The 19,906-nt window shown below is 44.5% G+C and overlaps 1 protein-coding gene across 1 annotated transcript in view; it reads left to right on the plus strand.

Annotated features, from left to right (window-relative positions):
* The window catches only part of GUCY2F (guanylate cyclase 2F, retinal), a 48,388-nt gene extending 41,745 nt beyond the window's left edge, over nt 1-6,643 (plus strand). Inside the window, exon 18 of the mRNA XM_076332073.1 lies at nt 6,505-6,643. Coding sequence (XP_076188188.1) covers nt 6,505-6,643 — 139 coding nt within the window. The remainder of the gene's footprint in view (nt 1-6,504) is intronic.
* Nucleotides 6,644-19,906: the final 13,263 nt, after the last annotated feature.

Consider the following 19,906-nt stretch of genomic DNA (forward strand, 5'->3'; position numbering starts at 1 on the left):
TCTATTTGGAAATGTGCCCATAGCTTTGAGAGCTGAGAGTTTCTGAAAGCAACACCCCTGGAAGACCAAAAGGTGCTGAGGCAGGAGCTGAACTAACCGAAGGCAAGATCTTCACAGCAGTTTTGTTCTGCTCTTCCCTTTGATGGATGAGGGGGAGGATGTGAGGAATAATGGAATAATTCTCCCAGGATTCATCTTGTCTAATAGATTCTGGATACAGCCATGATAGATATATAGTTTGTGCTCCTCAATCAACGAAGTCATTCATCTCATCCTGGGAGAAGTGTCTAAGATGTGCCAAGAGCCCTCTGGAAGTGCCTGGCTATACAGATTACAAAAGATGCCTGTCTCAGAGCAGGCACTTAACTTCAGGACACTTAAAATTAAATTACCTAACCTCACCCTTTGCAATAAGTCGAGCTGAAGTGATACAAGAGGGGAATAAATAAAATTGGAACCAGGCCCAATATTTGTTTTCCTTTTTCGCACCAGAAGACGCTTACCTTTCACTCGGTCTCTGTTACGGTCTGTTCTTTATTGCAGATGAAACTGAACTGGTTCTTTCTCTAATGGCCTACATGTTCACTGCAGGTGTAAAGCTCATGGGTTACCCTTGGAAGAAATTGCAGAATTCAAAAGGAGGAAAGCTGAAAAACTCCTTGGCAAAAGGACCTAGATCTGAGGTAGTAGCTGTAAGACAGTCCTGATGTAGCTCTGCTATTTAGTGTCTGCTTATGTGTTATTTGTCTGCTCTTTAATGGTTTTAGTGTCATGCTTTTTTTTTTTTTTTTTTTTGTCAAAAATATGTATTATTCTTTTAAAGTGTCTCATTCAAAAGGTGTTTGGAACAGCAGCTAAGCCGTCTAAAGACAGTAGTAGCCTTGCTGGGCAATTTCCTAGCAAATTTATGACCTGTTATCTCATTCATTCCTGAAAGACATACAGTATTACTGTGTTTACCTGCAGTGTATTATCGATCCGCTGGATGTCAATGCGCACTGTGCCAGGAAGAGCCCAGCCCATGGTAAACACAGAGATAAAGCTGGAGTTCAAGCCTGGAAGAATCCAAATTGCCTAATGTTGCTTTCCTCTAATGTATATCTCCTGCCTAGTGTAATTCCATATCTCATGACATGAAACAGGATGCAGCTCTGTTATTCATCGCTATACGAGATGAATACTCTCTGCTATTTATTTCTCTGGTACGAGAAATAACTGTGGATTTAGGATGATTTGGTTGGAATTCAGAAGTTACATGGAGTATAACAGCATGACCTGAGGTGTCTGATCAAGTAGGTGCTACCAGAACAAGGCTGGCATATAAGCATGCACACCCACACATGCACACAGAGGGTCTGATGTCCCGTGAAAATGCTGAATGGTTGGGTTTTTTAATAATATCTCTGAAAGCAGCAATAATGCTTCTGCTCAGTGCCTCTGAACTAACTTTTACTTAATTTCCACTTTCTTAGAAAAAGGCAGAGGTGGATGAAAGCCCAGAGTGCCTAGATATAGGCTGGTTACGAACCTCTAAGATACACCATATCAAGCTGACAGATTACTCTAAAGACTAAAGCTCCATCCAATTTTCTCACAAGGATAAAACCCAGAACTTTTGGCTGTCTTCCTCTTTCCCAGCCACAACTTTTAAAGATTCAGGGGGTGTTACTAGGCTGTTTTATCTCCCTTAAGAGATTTTTAAATTTTTGTCTGAGGCTCTCCCTATTCTAGGAGCTGGGCAGAAATTCCTCATTTAAAAAAAGATTTAAACATGGGACACACTGTGCAGAGACCTGCATAAGCACTACCATATGTGAACACTCACTGCTAAATATAAGCTCCAAGGCACAGAAAACCACCCTGCTGATCTACACCTATGAGCACAAGCTACTCCTCCAGGGCCAGAGACAAAGAGGATCTCTCACTTGAGTTAGCCCTGCTTGACAAAAACTGCACGTATACTGATACAAAAACATTTAGTACGTATATCACGCACAGACATAGACTTCTGCACTGAAGCAAGGCTGAGTAGCAGTACGTTATAGAGAACAGAAGGTCCTCATTAGCCCACTTGGCTCAATTCATGGGAAATAGCAGAAAAATCAATAAGGCGTTTATACCTGGAGCTTTTCAACAGTCCTAATTCAACCCTTCTTGTGTCCATGAAGCTTTCAATGGAGGCAATTATGTCTTCAACAGCCACTTATTCCCACGTGCCTGCTTGGTGGTTTAGTGATGTTTCCAGCTAATCTATCTTAGACATTTATGATGAAAGGGAATATGCCATCAAGAACCTTGTTTTTCCTTGATAGCAATAAAGGCACACTCTACAAGGATCTCAGATGTAGTGATCTATAGTTATTAGTCTGGGACTGTAAACTGTTAACAGTCTCACAGGGTTCTTGCTGCGATAAGACAGGGATCCCCATCTCGGAGTATTTATATATTTCGGAGTATTCATCTGGCCTGGAGTCTAGAGGAAGGCCAAGACTCTGCTCCTCATGCTCAGGAAGCGAATCCTTTAACCTTGAAAAAGTGACTGTGGACTCTATTGTCCTTGGTGGATACCTGTTTTTGAAGAGAAGTGATGGTTCTGGACGGATCTTGATAAAAACGTGCAGCAAAGCATGAGGAACACCAAAGTGCACCTCCAGTTACCTGAAGATAAACCTCTTGGCTATACCACTAGTGATCCTTATAGTTTGTCCTGTAGTAGGATCTGTGATCTTAACATGGACCTACTAACCCACTCATACAAGTGGGATTCAGCCCAGAGCACCATGGTTGTCGGAGACACTTGTGCAAGGCTAGCAGACGAAACAGCAGCTGAAGACCACGTAGGATAAACCATAGCATCTGAAATACCTCTGGACAGTATCCTCAGGCAGCTGAATCCCACCCCTAGCATAGAATCATAGAATCATAGAATCATTGAGGTTGGAAAAGACCTCTAAGATCATCGAGTCCAACCGTCAACCCAACACCACCAGGCCCACTAAACCATGTCCCTAAGTGCCTCATCTACACGTCTTTTAAATACCACCAGGGATGGGGACTCAACCACTTCCCTGGGCAGCCTGTTCCAATGTTTCACCACTCTTTCAGTACAGAAATTTTTCCTTACATCCAATCTAAACCTCCCCTGGCACAACTTGAGGCCATTTCCTCTCGTCCTATCGCTGGTTACTTGGGAGAAGAGACCGACCCCACCTCGCTACAACCTCCTTTCAGGGAGTTGTAGAGAGCGATGAGGTCTCCCCTCAGCCTCCTTTACTCCAGGCTGAACAACCCCAGTTCCCTCAGCCGCTCCTCATCAGACTTGTTCTCCAGACCCCTCACCAGCCTCGTTGCCCTTCTCTGGACACGCTCCAGCACCTCGACGTCCTTCTTGGAGTGAGTGGCCCAAAACTGAACACAGTATTCGAGGTGCGGCCTCACCAGTGCCGAGTACAGGGGCACCATCACTTTCCTACTCCTGCTGGCCACACTATTGCTGATCTTACAGTGCTTCTGATATGGAGAAAGGGATTTCTCTCTTTCCTTCAAGACCCAGCAGAGAACTGTCCCACAGAGAGGTCAATGACTCCCTGTGGTCCCTAGATCGATCTCACTTTGGAGATAAGACTTAGACCCCGTGCAAGTCAGTCAGAGTTCATTGTGGAGTTCAAAGGGGTGAGATTTCACCCCAATGGATTGGTAGCTGCTGTATTTATGACAGGATCCATGGTGTACAAATCTTAGTGTCACCTGTATTGCTCTTTGCTGCCCTTTAGGTATATAAGCATACAGGTAGCGTGTCCTGCATGGACAAAGGACCAGTCTGGGATCACCTAAAAGTACTGAAGCTCAACTTTTTAAGGTATCTTTTTTTCCCTCAAGACTTTGCCTCTCCCTCTATTCTGACCTCTCGTCCCATGAACTCGGCTTAGTGACAGGAGATCCCTCAAGGTTCTTTCTCGTTCAGGAAATACAGTAAACACCCAAATCATCGCATCTTGCTGGCCAAGCCATAGACTAGCAAGGTGAGGCTGACCAGCAGTTAAGATCTGAAAGCTCATTCAGGACAGGGTTTTTGATAAAGATTCTCTCTGTCCTCAAAGGTGAAACCCACGCCTACGCAGAAACCCATACAATTACAACTTACTCCTTCAGCCCCACTGCAGGGATAATCTCAGATGATTTTGCCTGCATGATCTCTCCAAAGATTAAAACCAGAACTGCAGAAACCAAACACTCATTTCTATTGATTTTTTTTCCCATCGTATCTTTCTTCTCTTCCCCCTTTCTTCCACTCCGCATCAGCTGCTTCTTCTCTCTTGGTATGCAGAGACATCTCCCAGCAACACACTGGAAGGCCTATCTTCTTCGTCCAACACCAGAAAGGCCTAAAAAAAAAAAAAAAATTATTTTCCTTGTTTCATTAGTGGTTGCAAAACATTTGGGATCATCTTTGACAAGGGCATCAGCTCTTTCTCATAAAGTTCAATGAATGAATTTTCAGGGTGGATCCTCCACTGAATCCTAAATCGCCTAAGTTGATACATTTGGGTGATTTCTTAAGATTCAGCAATTTGCCTTTAGATCCCTTTTCTGTTTTTTGCCCTTGGTTGTCCTTGGCTGCCCTTGGTCTCCCACTGAGTGTGAGAGTGAAGGGAACATGACACGTGCTGAGTATGGATGGCCTGGCTTTTCTCTTGTTGCATCCAGATTTAATAGCCAGTCCTCAGGCACAGGTAACCAGACCATCAAACGCCACCTGCAGAACCTTAGGACAAATAATAAAACACAATTCCCTTGGATGATAACAAAAAAGCATTAGATATGTAGTGCTACAGTGCAGGGTGTCAGAGTGGTCAACCCTGCATACCTGGTTCTGGTGCCAGTGCTGTTAGTTGACTTTGCTATAGCCTTATACATACTCTAAACTATATTTATATACTTTATAGATATCTGATAGGTACTTTTAAGAGAGCTCATCCTGTGCTGTCATTAAGGGCAGTTTCATTAGGCTGCTTAACAATTCTATATTAATAATTGGTCATTAGTGTGAAGAGTCCTTGGGCCTAATAATTTTCATTCCCTTCCTTTCAAGGCCTCATATCTTACACTCTGGGGATAGAATCATAGAATACTTTGGGTTGGAAGGGACCTCTAAAGGTCATCTAGTCCAACCCCCCTGCCGTGGGCAGGGACATCTTCAACTTGATCAGGTTGCTCAGAGCCCCGTCCAGCCTGACCTGGAATGTTTCCAGGGATGGGGCATCCACCACCTCTCTGGGCAACCTGGGCCAGTGCTTCACCACCCTCAGCGTAAAACATTTCTTCCTTAGATCTAGTCTAAACCTACCCTCTTTTAGTTTAAAACCGTTCGCCCTTGTCCTATTGCTACAGGATCCCTGCTTCATGTAGTCAGTTTTACATATATTTTTATCCTAAAGTAATTGGTTGTTCATTGTACACAACGATGTTGTGTACAATTTAAAACTGTATATATGTATATACACAACAATTTCTCAACTATTTGTTTTTAATATCTATATAATCACAATGGTGTTATTGGTATGGGTTAGCATTTGGTTCTTTTTGGTTTACAACAGCTGGAATGATATTTTCTTCTATTATACACAGTAAATTTGATTTCATATGATGCTTTATGTAGGACAGGACAGCTGCAGAGTTGAGACCTACCTAAAGCCCTGCCATTCACTCAGCTTCTGGCCTTCTACAAGTCCCCGATGTTTGTTTTGTCTCTGAAATCCCCATTATGTTATAATAAATCTGTGCCCACCAACAGATGGTAGAACCTGGGCATCATGGACACTTGGAGCATCATAGCAAATGATCCTCTTCAGGTCCGTCACATCAGTTTACTAGCCTGGATCTAGATGTGGTCTCTCCGTTAGCCCAGCTCTTAAGTCCTGGTACTCAGCAGAGCTTATTCTGTCAGGAACAGTGCCAGGCTAAGGCAGCAAAACTACACCTGGATCTGAGACGGATATCAGGGCTTTCTGGTTCTCTGCCCATCCTGTCTTGGGCTTGGTGAGGTCAGGGGGCTGTTAGAGCAGCTGGACCTTCAGATTTCTCATTGGTGGCAGTGAATGACCTCAAACCCAGAGAAGCCCAGCTGATTAACAGGGAATCTCTTTTACTACCAGCTAGGGGCTTTATGAGGCTTGTGATGCACAGTTAGGAATGTTTTTCAGGAGCAGCTGAAGCCCTCTGGTTGTTTTTATGTAAATGTAATTTACATTTGTAAAGCGGATATCCTTGGATGAAAGCTCTATGTATCCCACTAACCCATGCAACAGCTCCAGCGGTTGTATGGTCTACTGGGACCACCGCATCCCTGCAGTTCTCTGCCAACATCCCTCCTTGCCTGATGCTTCTTGATGGCTTTGAGAACGTCTAATGTTTCTGCTTTGTCTGACACAAAATGATGCAAAATGAAAGGTTATTCCTTAGTGAGCAGGGTTGCTAACTCCTCCTCTCTTCTCTGTTTTAAAGCCACAACTGGCCAGATGTGCTGACCAGGAAACTCAAATCTGTCCTGAGGGGCACAAAGAGGACACTGACAAAAGCAACCTTTAAAGATCTGGGGAGCATGGAGGAGGCTGGAATAAGTATTGAAGAGGAAGAAATCTGAGAAGGGCACAGCAAAGAACGAGTAAGATCAGGAAGGACACCCTGAAACCAACCCAGCAGAGGAGCTCACACCCTGCATTTAATTCCCTTCCAGCCAAAACCAGTATAATTGACGAAGCCTCTTAGCTCTTGCAGGGGGTGAACCTGAGCAGGCAGATGAATCCTGACCATCATCTCTTGTGAAATTGGACACCAGCTCAGAGCTGTATGTGTGCGTTTTTGGCAGGGGTCTATTGGGGAGGAAAGCGATGGCGATGGTGGTAGTAGTGCCAGCACTTCATCAGCATCTGTCGCAAGGATGAGCCCAAAGAATATCTTTTAGCTAGGTCTGCATGGCAGCACAAACATGTCCAGCTGCACTTGGGCTTGGATTCAAATAATGCCAAGTGCTAAAATTGTTTAACCGTTTTGCATTAAATAGATTTTCGTTGTTGTTGTTGTAGGAAACTCTAGTTTCATGAAAATCAGTGCAATTCAGAAGAAAATGTTTTTGACCACAACAAAAAATATTTTTTATTCCCCCACAAGGGGAAATTTTGAATCAAAATGTTTTGTTCTTGTATGTCAATTTAAGCTGAAACATTTTCTTTTGAATCGACATTTCAGCTGCAAATGCCATTTTAATGCTATTTTCAAATTGAAATGACAGTTTTGAAATGAAACAGTTCGGTATGAATCAATATTTGTTTCCAAATGCCAAAATGTGATTCTGCTCAAAATGTCAAAATATGTCATCTTCGCAGTTCCAGATCTAAACTGGAAGAACATTTTGTTTTGCTTTATACACACACACATATAGCATATCTAAAACATTTTTTGCTTTTCATCCCAAAGCAGGATGAAAATGGAATGCCAAGATATTGGAAAACTGAGATGCAGAGAATGACATTCTGCAGTTCCTTTAGCTGAGTGATACTAATAAGATATGAATTTTCTTTCCTGCAAAAGCGGGGCTGAGGGAATGAAAAGTACATCACTTAAGCAGTGCAAAGCCTAAAACACATCACTCTTTTTCCTTCCCAATCTCCAAGTGGTCTCAAAGGCACTTGTCTTCACAGTAAGCCTCCCAGCGAGTAAAAATACCTTTCTGCAAAGGGCCAGCATTTGGCCTGTAGGCACTTCTCACAGAGCACACTTCATCAGGGTCAAATAATTTTGTTGTTGGCCACTTCTTCTTCCAGGTTTTTTACTCCTGTTCAACATCTGGCTTCTAACGAACTTCTGGGAATTGTTGTTCTCTCGCATGCAACACTGAAGAGAACAGCAGATACGGTAATTTAATCAATATTACCACCAGAAGGTGCTCATTGAAAACACGGAGACCTTTCTCAAGCTCAGTTTGAACTCTTCTCATCAGAGCAACCAGAGCAGATTTTTATCATTCAGATGATAAATAAGAGTCAACAACCACTCGCCAAACCTCCTTTGCTTATTGCAAATATCTTTATGAAACGAGGCAAGCCAGATTCCACAAAGCTAAGGAAGATACTATTTTCACAACTAATTCACCATAGCAAGTATAAAACACGTGTACTGTCAAAGTAAGAGCTATTTGGTATATAAACATCTGAAAAGTGAAAATGGAAGGGAAACTCATTAATGTTCTTTAATAATGAGATTTTACTCTGCGGTACCTGGTTTTGTGAAAGACACTTTTGCCTATTTAGTGATGAGAGCTGATATTCCAGGTGGGAGAAGCCGGCTCTTGAAAGACATCTGTCAAAAGGCTCATACGACACTTGAGCTTTCAAACAGGGCTTCGGAAAGCTTTCACCTTCTGCACTGTGCTTACCCTCTGCAAATTCATTCAGAAATAAAGTCCTATGGAAAAGACATGGGCCAGGCAATTCTGACACAATATACCTCAACGTACAGTTCCAGGGAGGAATGTTATCTGGATTGGTCTGTGCAAACATGAGTTTAAAATCAAACAATTTCTGCATAATTCATGTCTTTTCCATTATTGTCCCACGTTAAAAACATTGATCAGTGCTGTTCTGTTAAGTCGTGGTGTGGGTTCAATCAGCCTGACCTTATGTCTTGGCTAAAGAGAATTGGAAGGCGTGGCAGGCAGAAAGCACATCCTCTCTATGGGGGACAGATGTTCTCTCCCTCTGCTCTTGGTGTGGTATTTCCACGCAAGTGAGAGTTGCATCAATGGGTTTTGCTTGGAAAGGCCTATGTGTAGTGAAGGCTGGCCTCCAAATGAAGAGAAATACCCACAATGGTGTGCAAAAGGAGAATTCATCTGGCTAAATATAGCCCTGTAAGGTGCAGTCTGAGACAGTCACCCAGACAGGTCCCCTAACAGTCAGAGAAGGGAAACAGGCACTTCCCAGGAGTGTTTCTTAGGCTCCTACATGTGGATACCTCCGTGTGTGCTGGGTGTGTCAGCTCCCATTACAGTTAGTGGAGATCAAGTAAAAAAATCCAAGGAGCCTAATGACTCAGCTGAGCCTAAAATGGGTGCCTACATCTGGCTAGCACAGTGACCCCTAAGCTTCACTGACTATCGGCAAGGTCTCCATTCAAGCAACGGGAGCCTGATGCACACAGAGATACCCAAATGGAGATACCTGTGGTGCAATTCAGCTGCCTAAACACAGGTGCTTAATGCCATTTAGGGTGCCCTAGAGTACCTACAACATCCAGACGGAGCCGATAAATAAGACGCAGGACCAGATCCTTTTGCAATGGCAGCTGGAGGCCAGACAGCAGACACTAAGATCTGAAATAATACTAGACAGATATGTTTAGTGAGATACACCTTTAAAGTTGGGTGTCTTAACCCAAAAGTGAAACCCATCCTAGATATCTGCATTCAGATGGATGAACCATGCCCTAAAAGTGCTTGCCATCGACTCTAACAGGAGCTGCACTGATCAGCTCAGGTGGGAAAACCTACATCATGGATGACTAAAGTCAAGTTAGATGAACCTCACTCCCACATGGACATCATCAGTGGTTCAGAGGAGGTGCTCAACTCCCTGACCTTTTCCCTGGGTCTGGAAACTCTGCCACTTGGCTCGTCTAGATGCGTTAACCCTCTCCGAAACACTTGTTCTTCCCAGCACAGAAGCAAAACAGATGTAAAGGAAGATACATATCAGCAGAAAACATAAAATCTGTGAAGCAACTTGCCCACTGAAAAACTTCCCGTCGATCCATTTAGCTAGTAATGTGACAGTGAGCAGGAGGGACATTGACCTTCCATTTCTGCTACATATCAAATGAAACATTTGTAAACGCATGAGAAAAAAAAACCAACACCACACCTCTTCAATCTACCACTATGCATATATTCTCCCTTTCAACATCTACACATCCGAACAGATACATATATATATATATATCTCAATTTTGGGGTACCTGTTTTTTCATTTCATACTTACCCACTAAGAAATAATCTTTTGAGTGTGTGTTTTTGTTAGTCCAAGAAAAGACAATTTTAAGAAAACGTTGGGTAGCCAAAACCTGAATTTTCCAGCTGAAAACCATTTAAACAAGAGGATTTCAATCCGCCCTTCTGTACACAGTTTTTGGATTCTTTCTTCAGCTTGTAGTCTTCTAAAATAAACAACATTCTTTGAATTTATTTTAAAAAATAAAATAGTAAATCTGTGGGAAAGGGTAGCAGAGAAGCAAAGTTCTGATCACTGACGGCTTTAGTAATCCCAGGATAATTCTTAATTCTCTTTGAAGACGGTGGTATTTTTTTCCTCTTAATTTCAACAGGAAGAGGCCAAGGACTCATCCCTGAGTGTGATAACCTCTGCTGTTAGAAAGCCATAAAGTATATTTATATTTTCCTGGCATTGTTCTGTTTAGACAGGTTTAGGTTTACTCATGAGATTTCTTCCCATACTAACTGTGATTACTGTATCAGGCTCTTTTCTTGTTATTTTGCTCCTAAAACTAGTGTTGGGATGTTGTAATGAGGAAGATGGGGTTGGAAGCAGCAAATGTAAATTCTGTAGCTCTGCAGCAGACTTCTCAGGTGATTATGGACAAGTCACTTGGTGGATTTCTTGGATAGTGAAGTGTACGCTCTAGAAACCACTATCAACAAGAACCTACCATGTGATTGCCGGAGGTTTTACCACTAACGTTACAGGGTGAATTTTAATGTAGTTGTGCAAACCTGCTGAGAGCTGTAGAAGATGTGTTTATGCACAATATACACTGTCTGAATAGAGTTCATATTTCATACAGTATTTTTAACAGTGAATTAAAACCAAATGCCAATAAAGATCCTTGGAGACCTATCCCTCCACCTAAAAGTCTTGTTCTTGTTTGTATATTTACCTTCATCTCAGCTTACTTTTCAGCTCTCGGTGCGGATAAGGTACCTATGGAGACCCCTGTTCACATATTCACTCCATTGTGGATGTTGTCTACCTAGACTTTAGTAAAGCCTTTGACACCATTTCCCCCAGCATACTCCTGGAGAAACTGGCTGCTCATGGCTTGGACGGGAGTACTCTTTGCTGGGTAAAAAACTGGCTGGACGGCCGGGCCCAGAGAGTTGTGGTGAATGGAGTTCAATCCAGTTGGAGGCCGGTCACGAGCGGTGTTCCCCAGGGCTCAGTACTGGGGCCAGTTCTGTTCAATATCTTTATCAATGGTCTGGATGAGGGGATCGAGTGCACCCTCAGTCAGTTTGCAGACGACCCCAAGTTGGGCGGGAGTGTTGATCTGCTGGAGGGTAGGAAGGCTCTGCAGGGGGACCTGGACAGGCTGGATCCATGGGCCCAGGCCAACTGTATGAGGTTCAACAAGGCCGAGTGCCGGGTCCTGCACTTGGGCCACAACAACCCCATGCAGCGCTACAGGCTTGGGGAAGAGGGGCTGGAAAGCTGCCTGTCGGAAAAGGACCTGGGGGTGCTGGTCGACAGCCGGCTGAACATGAGCCGGCAGTGTGCCCAGGCGGCCAAGAAGGCCAATGGCATCCTGGCCTGTATCAGAACTAGTGTGGCCAGCAGGAGCAGGGAAGTGATCGTGCCCCTGTACTCGGCACTGGTGAGGCCGCACCTCGAATACTGTGTTCAGTTTTGGGCCCCTCACTCCAAGAAGGACGTTGAGGTGCTGGAGCGTGTCCAGAGAAGGGCAACAAGGCTGGTGAGGGGTCTGGAGAACAAGTCTGCTGAGGAGTGGCTGCGGGAACTGGAGTTGTTTAGTCTGGAGAAAAGGAGGCCCAAGGGAGATGACATTGCTCTCTACAGCTACCTGAAAGGAGGTTGTAGCAAGGTGGTGTCGGTCTCTTCTTCCAAGTAACAAGCAATGGGACAAGAGGAAAGGGCCTCAAGTTGCACCAGGGGAGGTTTAGATTGGATATTAGGAAAAAATTCTTCCCCGAAAGGGTTGTCAAGCACTGGAACCGGCTGCCCAGGGAAGTGGTTGAGTCACCATCCGTGGAGGTATTTAAAAGACGTGTAGACGTGGCACTTGGGGACATGGTTTAGTGGTGGACTTGGCAGTGCTAGGTTAACAGTTGGACTTGGTGATCTTAAGGGTCCTTTCCAACATAAATGATTCTATGATTCTGTGATTCTATGATTATTCAGTAATTTAGAGAAGATCCCAAAAAGGTCTCAAAATACATAAACCAGCAGCAGGACAGTCAGGCAGAGGAGGTATGAGGAGATGCAGAAGAACCCAAGGAAGGTACGGAGAAGCCACAGCATGGATGGGTGTCAAAACAGCTGCAAGGACCTGTCTGGGAAAGTTTCCCATGACAGGGGATACTAAAGCGGGGAGAGGGCAATACCACTCCCCACAGTACATTTCTCATTGGAAAATATCAAGGTGCAGAAGCATCTGGGGGTTTGGGACTGCAGCCAGGTGAAGGCAGGAGTAGGGCTGAGGGTAACTCTTTTGCAGCATTACCCCTCTTTGAACTCATGAAACTATGTTGTCTCTGTCCTGACATCCTCGTGCAAAAACATCAGCCTTCCCTGAAGCTCTGGTTATTTACCTTGGCGTTGTAGAGACATGTAATTCAGTGGTGAGGTCAGGGACAGCTCCACGGTCACTACAGCAGGAGCCCTCCCTTCCCTGCAACCGTCTGTCCTCACACCAGTAATGGATTTGTCCCTTTGTCGAATGCATGGGAGACATCGGGGCAACATGCTCCCTTCTATCTGTGCAACTGAGAACATGGTCTGGCAAGGTCCTGTGCACAGGCTGACCCTTAGGGCCCTTCACCCTCCCACTCATACAGTGTAACAGTGGTCATCAGCTGGATGCAAGTCCACGGGCATCGCGGCTGAAGGTGGGCTAAGGATTTCCTACTGCTGTAGCCACACATCCTTGCATTCCCCTTCAGTCATGCCACAAAATCCTGGTGTGACTCTCATCACTGACCTCATTTGTACTAAAAATTATTGTTTGAATAAAAGAATAGGTGGGAGAAGGCAGAGGAACTACAGCTCTTCACGCTCACGCTGAAGCCATGTGAAATAGTGGCCTTAGGTAAAGCTCTTGCAGGCAAAACTCAGCCCGATGAAGAGCTATGGGATTGCTGTGTCAGCTTGTGGGGACAGTGCTGTGGGATACAGAGAGCTTGATGTAAGGGGAGGTTGGGTTAGCACACAGAGTTGGACCAGACCTTCTGAAATGCTCAGAGAGCCATTGCATTCAGCATGATTTCCAGACCCTGGGTCACTGCAATCCTCTCCTCCAGCCTCTTGCAGCTGGTGGGTGAGCAGAAGCACGCAGTGCTCCTGGGCCAGCGACTGCTGAGACAGGCAGGCAGGTGAAGCTTTTCAGTGTTTGTCCCACACCAGGGTATTCCCCCCAATCTTCTTGCAACGACCACAGGGGGAGGGTTCCCAAGCTGATGAAACCAGCTCCATGTTCTTTGCAGTGTAAGAAGCACTTAACACTTTTCCTCTTATGCTCCTTACTTTACAGCTGTTGGTGTTAAATTTCATTCACGGTCCTTTTCCTCATTCACCAGAGTTCCTCACAATCCTCCCCAAGCCTGATTTCATGATATCTGCAGATCTCAGTCTCCCTTGATTCTCCTTCATTCCCTGACCAATGTCTCTGAGCACCTCTAAATTCTGCTAAACAGCACAGGACCCAGCAGGGGACTGCGAGGCCCACCCACAAAAGTTGTTGCACAATGAATCCTGGTCAAGCAATTCTCCTCTTTGCATCCTGCCTCCACATCAGTCTTGACCCACGGCATTTGCCCTTCACTTTGTCATTACTTGGTGCAATACAGTCTCCTTTCCTGCATAGGACCTGTTTAGGATCTCCTGAAAGTCAAGAAAAATTTTACCAGCTGGTTCTCTTTTATTGACTGCTTCCATTGACACATTAAAATAATTTTATTCAAAGGAATTAAATCCCCCTTTTGCCACTATCTCTTCTCAACTTGGGGCTGTCCACGAGCCAAACTGGATCGTACAGACCGCAGGCACAGTTAAAGAAACTGTACAGCAGACTCTGAAAATAAATACACTCGTTTTCACAAAGCTAGATGTCTGAAACTTTTTTCACTAACATACGCAGAGAAGCTCAGGGAAAGTCAATATAGGGCCAAGGACCAAATATGAAATATGTTATATCTACATAGCCCTGATGTCCAAATTAAAACCACAATACGATGCATGAAATTCCAGTCGGTCTTGAACAGAAGGCATTTATTAACGTTGAAGCTTTTTTGCTATTGTTGTTAGAGTTTGCCAAGTTTTAAATGTTCAGCAGTTTTCAAATGGAAAATGGTCTGGTTTTCTAACAGTTTGTTTGCCAGACACCTCAGCTGCCCGTCTGCTGGGCTATCTCACTTACCGCTTCCAGCCTCTCACTGCAAAGCAACCCTGGAGGCAGATGTCTCAGATCCAACCTCCACATCCAGTTTCCTTCTTTATTTTTCTATTCAAAAGCTGGAACTGAAATAACATTTCAAAATATTGAAATCCTGCAGGAAACCAACTGACCTTTCTCCATACTAGTCAGAAAACTGTGGGCAGGAAGAGAAGGTAGCAAACGGGCTTTGCATGGCTCAAGCTCCAGTCTTGAGGTCTTTGCTCACCAGGAGCAGTGCACTGTACAAAAGTCACGTAGCACAGAATTAATATCTGATGGCAGATGTACTGCAATTAACTGCTTTAGTAACCATGGCCTATTGAATATTTCTTCTGCTGTAGCACCAGAGGGCTTTAACCATGGATTGTGAGTCTGGTGATGTAGAAACTGCTTACACTCCTCTGCATGCGAGCTCTGCTCTGGTACATTATTGCTTTAAAGATCAAACCGGAGCACTGTTAATCTGAACACTTCTGATTTTAAAGGAAGTTCAGGCTTGGCTCTGAACATGCATTTTGTGACTCAGGGCTGTTTGCAATAAGAAAGCATCACAGGAGCAGAGCATTCCTTGCCAACGCTTGTTTTGAGCTGTCTGTGAAATCTTGGCACCGTGTCCCGAGAACGCTGTGTGGAAATAAAGCTTTTGTTTAACCTACTTGTGTGGGCTCCCTGCGGAGGTGATTGTCTGCCCGGCCAAATCTGTAACTCTAGCTCCCCAAACACCATTATCACATAGAAAGCACCGGAGGGAATAATCACAGGTTGTCATGCAAATAAGGTGCCAAAGTTTATTCACGGAGAGATGTCATTGAGGTTGCTCTGGTTGACTGCACCTGTCAGGATTGCAACGCAGTCAGGACAAGAGGGAAATATGACCTGATACTCACGGTGGGTCCAAGCCTCAGGTCCAGTCTGCAGGGTGACCCAGCAAACGCTGTTTTTCACACTATGGAGAGGAGGGATCAGCCTGAAAACCTTCTCCTCTCTACCCCTGCTGTTGTAGCTTTGTCCTGGTGGCTGAGCATGGGGAAGGGTGCAGACTGTCCAACACTGGTGTGTGTGGAGAGGGATAGGAGACACGAGAATAATAACCTCCTGACCAGGTGAGGTTGGAAGACGAAAAGGTCTTCATTTAGGTTGGAACAACCTGCCTTGGTTGTACTTTCAGGCACTGTTGTTCACATGTGCCCAGCCAGCAGAAGATGGGCAGGTGGAAAGGAACGGAGTGAAGAACCTCCCCAGACGGGGAGTCCTCCAGCTGTGGTGGGACAGTAGGTTTCACATCCTGAGAGGTCTCCAGCAAATCATTCCCCACATCTGGGACAACAGGAGGCCCTGAGCATTGAGAGCAACCAACCTTGCATGGTGCACCTGTGGACTCCGAAAAGGAAAAACACAAAGGGATGCTCCTCAGAAAGCAATGGTGACACCTGCATGATTAAATGACACATGCCTGGCACCCTTCCCTGGCACTGGAGTCAGATAATAAACTTCATTCCCCTCCCAAACACCCAGACTACATGGTAGGAATATCCCTGGCCCCAGACATGCCCCAGGATTGTTTGGGGTGGTGCTTGTTGGCCTAGAGACCACCGGTGGTAGCAATTTAACAGTTGAATCCAGCACCCAGGAACTGGTCACTGGTTCAGGTGGAGCTACCATGAGACAGAAAGGCAGACAAGTACTGCCAGTCACTGGACAATGTGCTATAAATGGTGGGTTTGGACACTATGGACACCACCTCCATGTTGCCTAAGGCTACATGAGCCTAAAGGGACGTGGTGTACTCATCCCTGTGTATGGCTTCGAAACATAATCCAAGGCAAATATGAAATCAAGATAACAATCTATAGAAGGGCTTGCAAATCTCGAGGACTCCAAGGGTTGAAGCCTGTTTTCCTAAAGGGGAAAGACTGGTTTCACTTGGAAATGCTGAGTGGTGAATGAAGGTGTTTAGACAAGAAGTTTCTCTGGTTCACTTCCCACTAGACATAGACAAACCCCTTCAATGTGAACACAGCCTGAGAAGCCACCTTTGCTGCCCTTCCTGCTGAAATAGTTCATCCCAAAGTGAAAAGGTTGGGAGCACCAAGTTTAGGCAATGCCTCTTATATTTACGTAAGTCCTGAGAGCTGCAATGTTGAACACACTTATCCTCGTTACCTCATGCCCAGGTGCTGGACACGTTTGTAGAAGGTGTGGAGGGCTGCATGGCAAATCCCTCTGCTCTTTGCAGCTACAAGGGGAAAGGAGTGGAAATATGATGTTGAGCCCTTCCTGAACTGAAAATAAACCCCACTAAGGGGCTGAAGGAACAGATCTCCTCCAAGCTTTCAGTCCAGGGCCACCTTTCTCTCTGTGCCCTCCTGCTAACCCAGACTGGCATTGTGTAGGGAAAAGCACATCCATGCTGCAGCGGTTATTTTTATGCTGTCCTGTATTTGCTATAAGAACTGGTCCTGGAAAAACATTTTGCTCTTGATTTTGTACAGCTCACCCAGTTTCAGCAGAGTTTATTTATAAAGCGGAAAAGGACACATGAAGAGCTCACTGGTCTCTCCAAGCTGGAACAAATATTTAACCATACTCCTATTATATTAATGTTGAATTATTTTAACTGAACTAAATTTTAACACAAATACAGTAAGGTGGAAAATCTTCAGCATTAAAAAGACCAGCTACAACCAATGACAATAATTAACTACTACTCACATCTGTAACATTAAGAGTCAACGTACGATTCAGATGAAAGCATTTTCTGCCATATATGTCAATGCATATGCTTATGTGCATACATATGTATGTACATATACATATGTGTACATATGTATATATAAATATATACATATGCATATAATTAATCAGCAGCCATTCACCACCAGAGGGCAGGCAAAGTATACGTAAATCCATTGTCCTATGTGCTCCCTGCACATGTCAACAAGCGAATTGTTCAGTGGCTGGAAAGGTATCACCAATGTTTTCTTTGACCATCTCCAACGACTTTCTTATCCTGAATCTCGAGCCTTACGACGACCTCATATTGCACAACGCGCTAGCTATTTTTTTGTTTGTTTGTTTGTTTAGAAATTCTCTGCATTTTTCAAGGGTGAAACGGGCTGAGCTGCAAGTAACCGTGGGGTAAACACAGGGAGTGTCACATGTGAAAGGTGAGAAGCTTCCTCAGTGCTGCGGCTGAACGAGGAATGGATGTTGGAACATCTGTGTCTGCAGAAAGGGGAAGGTCAGTGGGAGCTGTATGCTTCCACTTTTCATTGGGCACAAGCTATTATTGTTCCTTTGCAATCAGTGAATATTCACTGATGTACAGTAAAAGGACTGGTCCCTTCTGGGCTGTGTTAAACATTTATCAAGACTGTCTTACCTGACAACTGAAAACAGCTGAGATCTAAATCTAGCGATGTTGATATGAACCAATAAGCGATGTGGCCACTCTCATAGTCCTGAGTCCTAGGAACAGCTTATTTCATCCATTAAGATGTGAGGTGTGCTAGCAGGATCACGGACCTTCTGGAAAGGTACAATGAGCAAAGAAGAGCTTCTCTTCTTTTCACTCATGCTATGGAGAGGATACAAATACAGGAGTCTTGACACCAGAAAGTAAATCCTAAGAAGCACGCTCCTCCAACCAGGAGATGCTTATGATATGGCACAGACAGACCTTCTAGATATGATGGGTCATGAGATCTATAAGGATCATTGTCTAAAACCCAGTGCCTTTGACCTGAGGAGGAAAAGGGGTGTACAGTCTAACCCCAGAAGCTGCATCCCAATTTGCTAACAAAGATCTTTGCATTTGTCTACAAGGAGATGCTTTATAGGGGTACAGAGGCTCCTCAGGGCAGGAATCCTACTCAGGGATTTGCTCAATGGGGTGATAGATGTCAGACCCTCAAAGCAACAACAGAATGGCAGAATCACTTATAATGTTTGTAACACACCCAGAAATACCATCCCCAAGTGGCTTCTCCCAAGGAAACCTGGAAAGTATTTTAAGTGATTGATATGTCCAACCTGGGCTGGAAAGCTGGGATTTACACCAACAGGAGGTATACCCACAACCAGCAAAAAATCCAGTTGTCTGTTTCCTGACTGCGAGAGGGACTCATTTCCCTTAATTTTGAATCTGAGTCTGCGTTAGTCACTCACCACTCCCTTCGTGTTCACAAGAGAAAGTAGTAGCTCCTTGCAGGTGACTCATCTGCTGGAGAATGAGATGAATCATGAGCAAGAAGGGCTTCCATTTCCTTCCATGGGCTGTGAGGGATCTCAAGATCGGTGGTTCATTTGACAGATGCCAACCTTGCAGATGTCTACATTTGATCAGAGATATCTCATCTTTTTCACCTATGACATCATTCTGGGGTTACGAATTTGTATAAGAAAAAGGAGACCAGGAGTTTACTCAGCTCTTCAATGCTGCTGCCGTAGCTTCTTCTACCTGTGCTTGACGGGGGGCTGATGATACATGTTTGAGCATAATTATCTGTGCTTCTATGTTCTCCACATTTCACCGTTCCAGTGCACTAAACTTCCTAGTGGAAATGTAACCTGTGCAGTGGCTCCAAATTTTTTTGCTGAGTGCATCCCACCTCTGAAATCTAGAAGGGGATGTTCAGCATCAAATTAAATTTTCAGCGTTTGGAAAAATCGAAGAGACCAGTGAGCAGGATTAAAAAGGCATTGTTTCCTTCAGGTTGTTGCCCTATGTCTGCTTTCTCTCTCCACTGAGATAACTCTTAACATACCCCCATGTCTCCCAACGTACCCCCTGCTTCATTATTTGGTCCAGAGGGGTTGTTAGATGGTGCAGGTACCTTTCTCCTCCAGGAGTATGTTCCACCTGAAGCAGTGTACGCAGGGACTGCCATGGTGTACTGTCTCAGCACAGCAAGGAGCATGCTCAGGGATTAAGCCAGGGTTTCAATATTTTTCCTTCATGCAAAAAAATCTAAAATACATCATTGGGGGTGGGAGTTAGATTATTCAAGAAAAGCCAACGCACAGCACAGGAAGCAAAGACATTTTGGAAATAACCCAGAATCCAGCTGTGGGCTATAAAAAAAAAATGTTTTCAATAAGTGATGACGTAGTGATGGATCAAGGGGCAATGGGAAGGATCAAAGGGTTTAAGGAACACGACAAAAATAGAGCATTTCTAACCCATTTCTTCTCTCCCTAGAATTATGATTGCAACCTCCTTTTTTTTCAGCCTTTGCCTAAAAAATCAGCATAGAAGGAGCAAAAGACAGGGCAGATCACGCTCTCAACCAACTGTGGTGAAACCCTTTTCCACAAGAGCTGAAAATTACCTGTTTCACGATCAGCTTCAAGGCCTTGCAGATATAATGCCAATAATCCCTTCACTATAGCTTCCCTGCAGTAAGACACCACCTACCCAAAGTAAACGCGGTAAAGAGGCGGAAAGAGA

The sequence above is a fragment of the Aptenodytes patagonicus genome, chromosome 1, assembly GCF_965638725.1.
Source record: "Aptenodytes patagonicus chromosome 1, bAptPat1.pri.cur, whole genome shotgun sequence".
In the NCBI taxonomy this organism is placed as follows: Eukaryota; Metazoa; Chordata; class Aves; order Sphenisciformes; family Spheniscidae; genus Aptenodytes; species Aptenodytes patagonicus.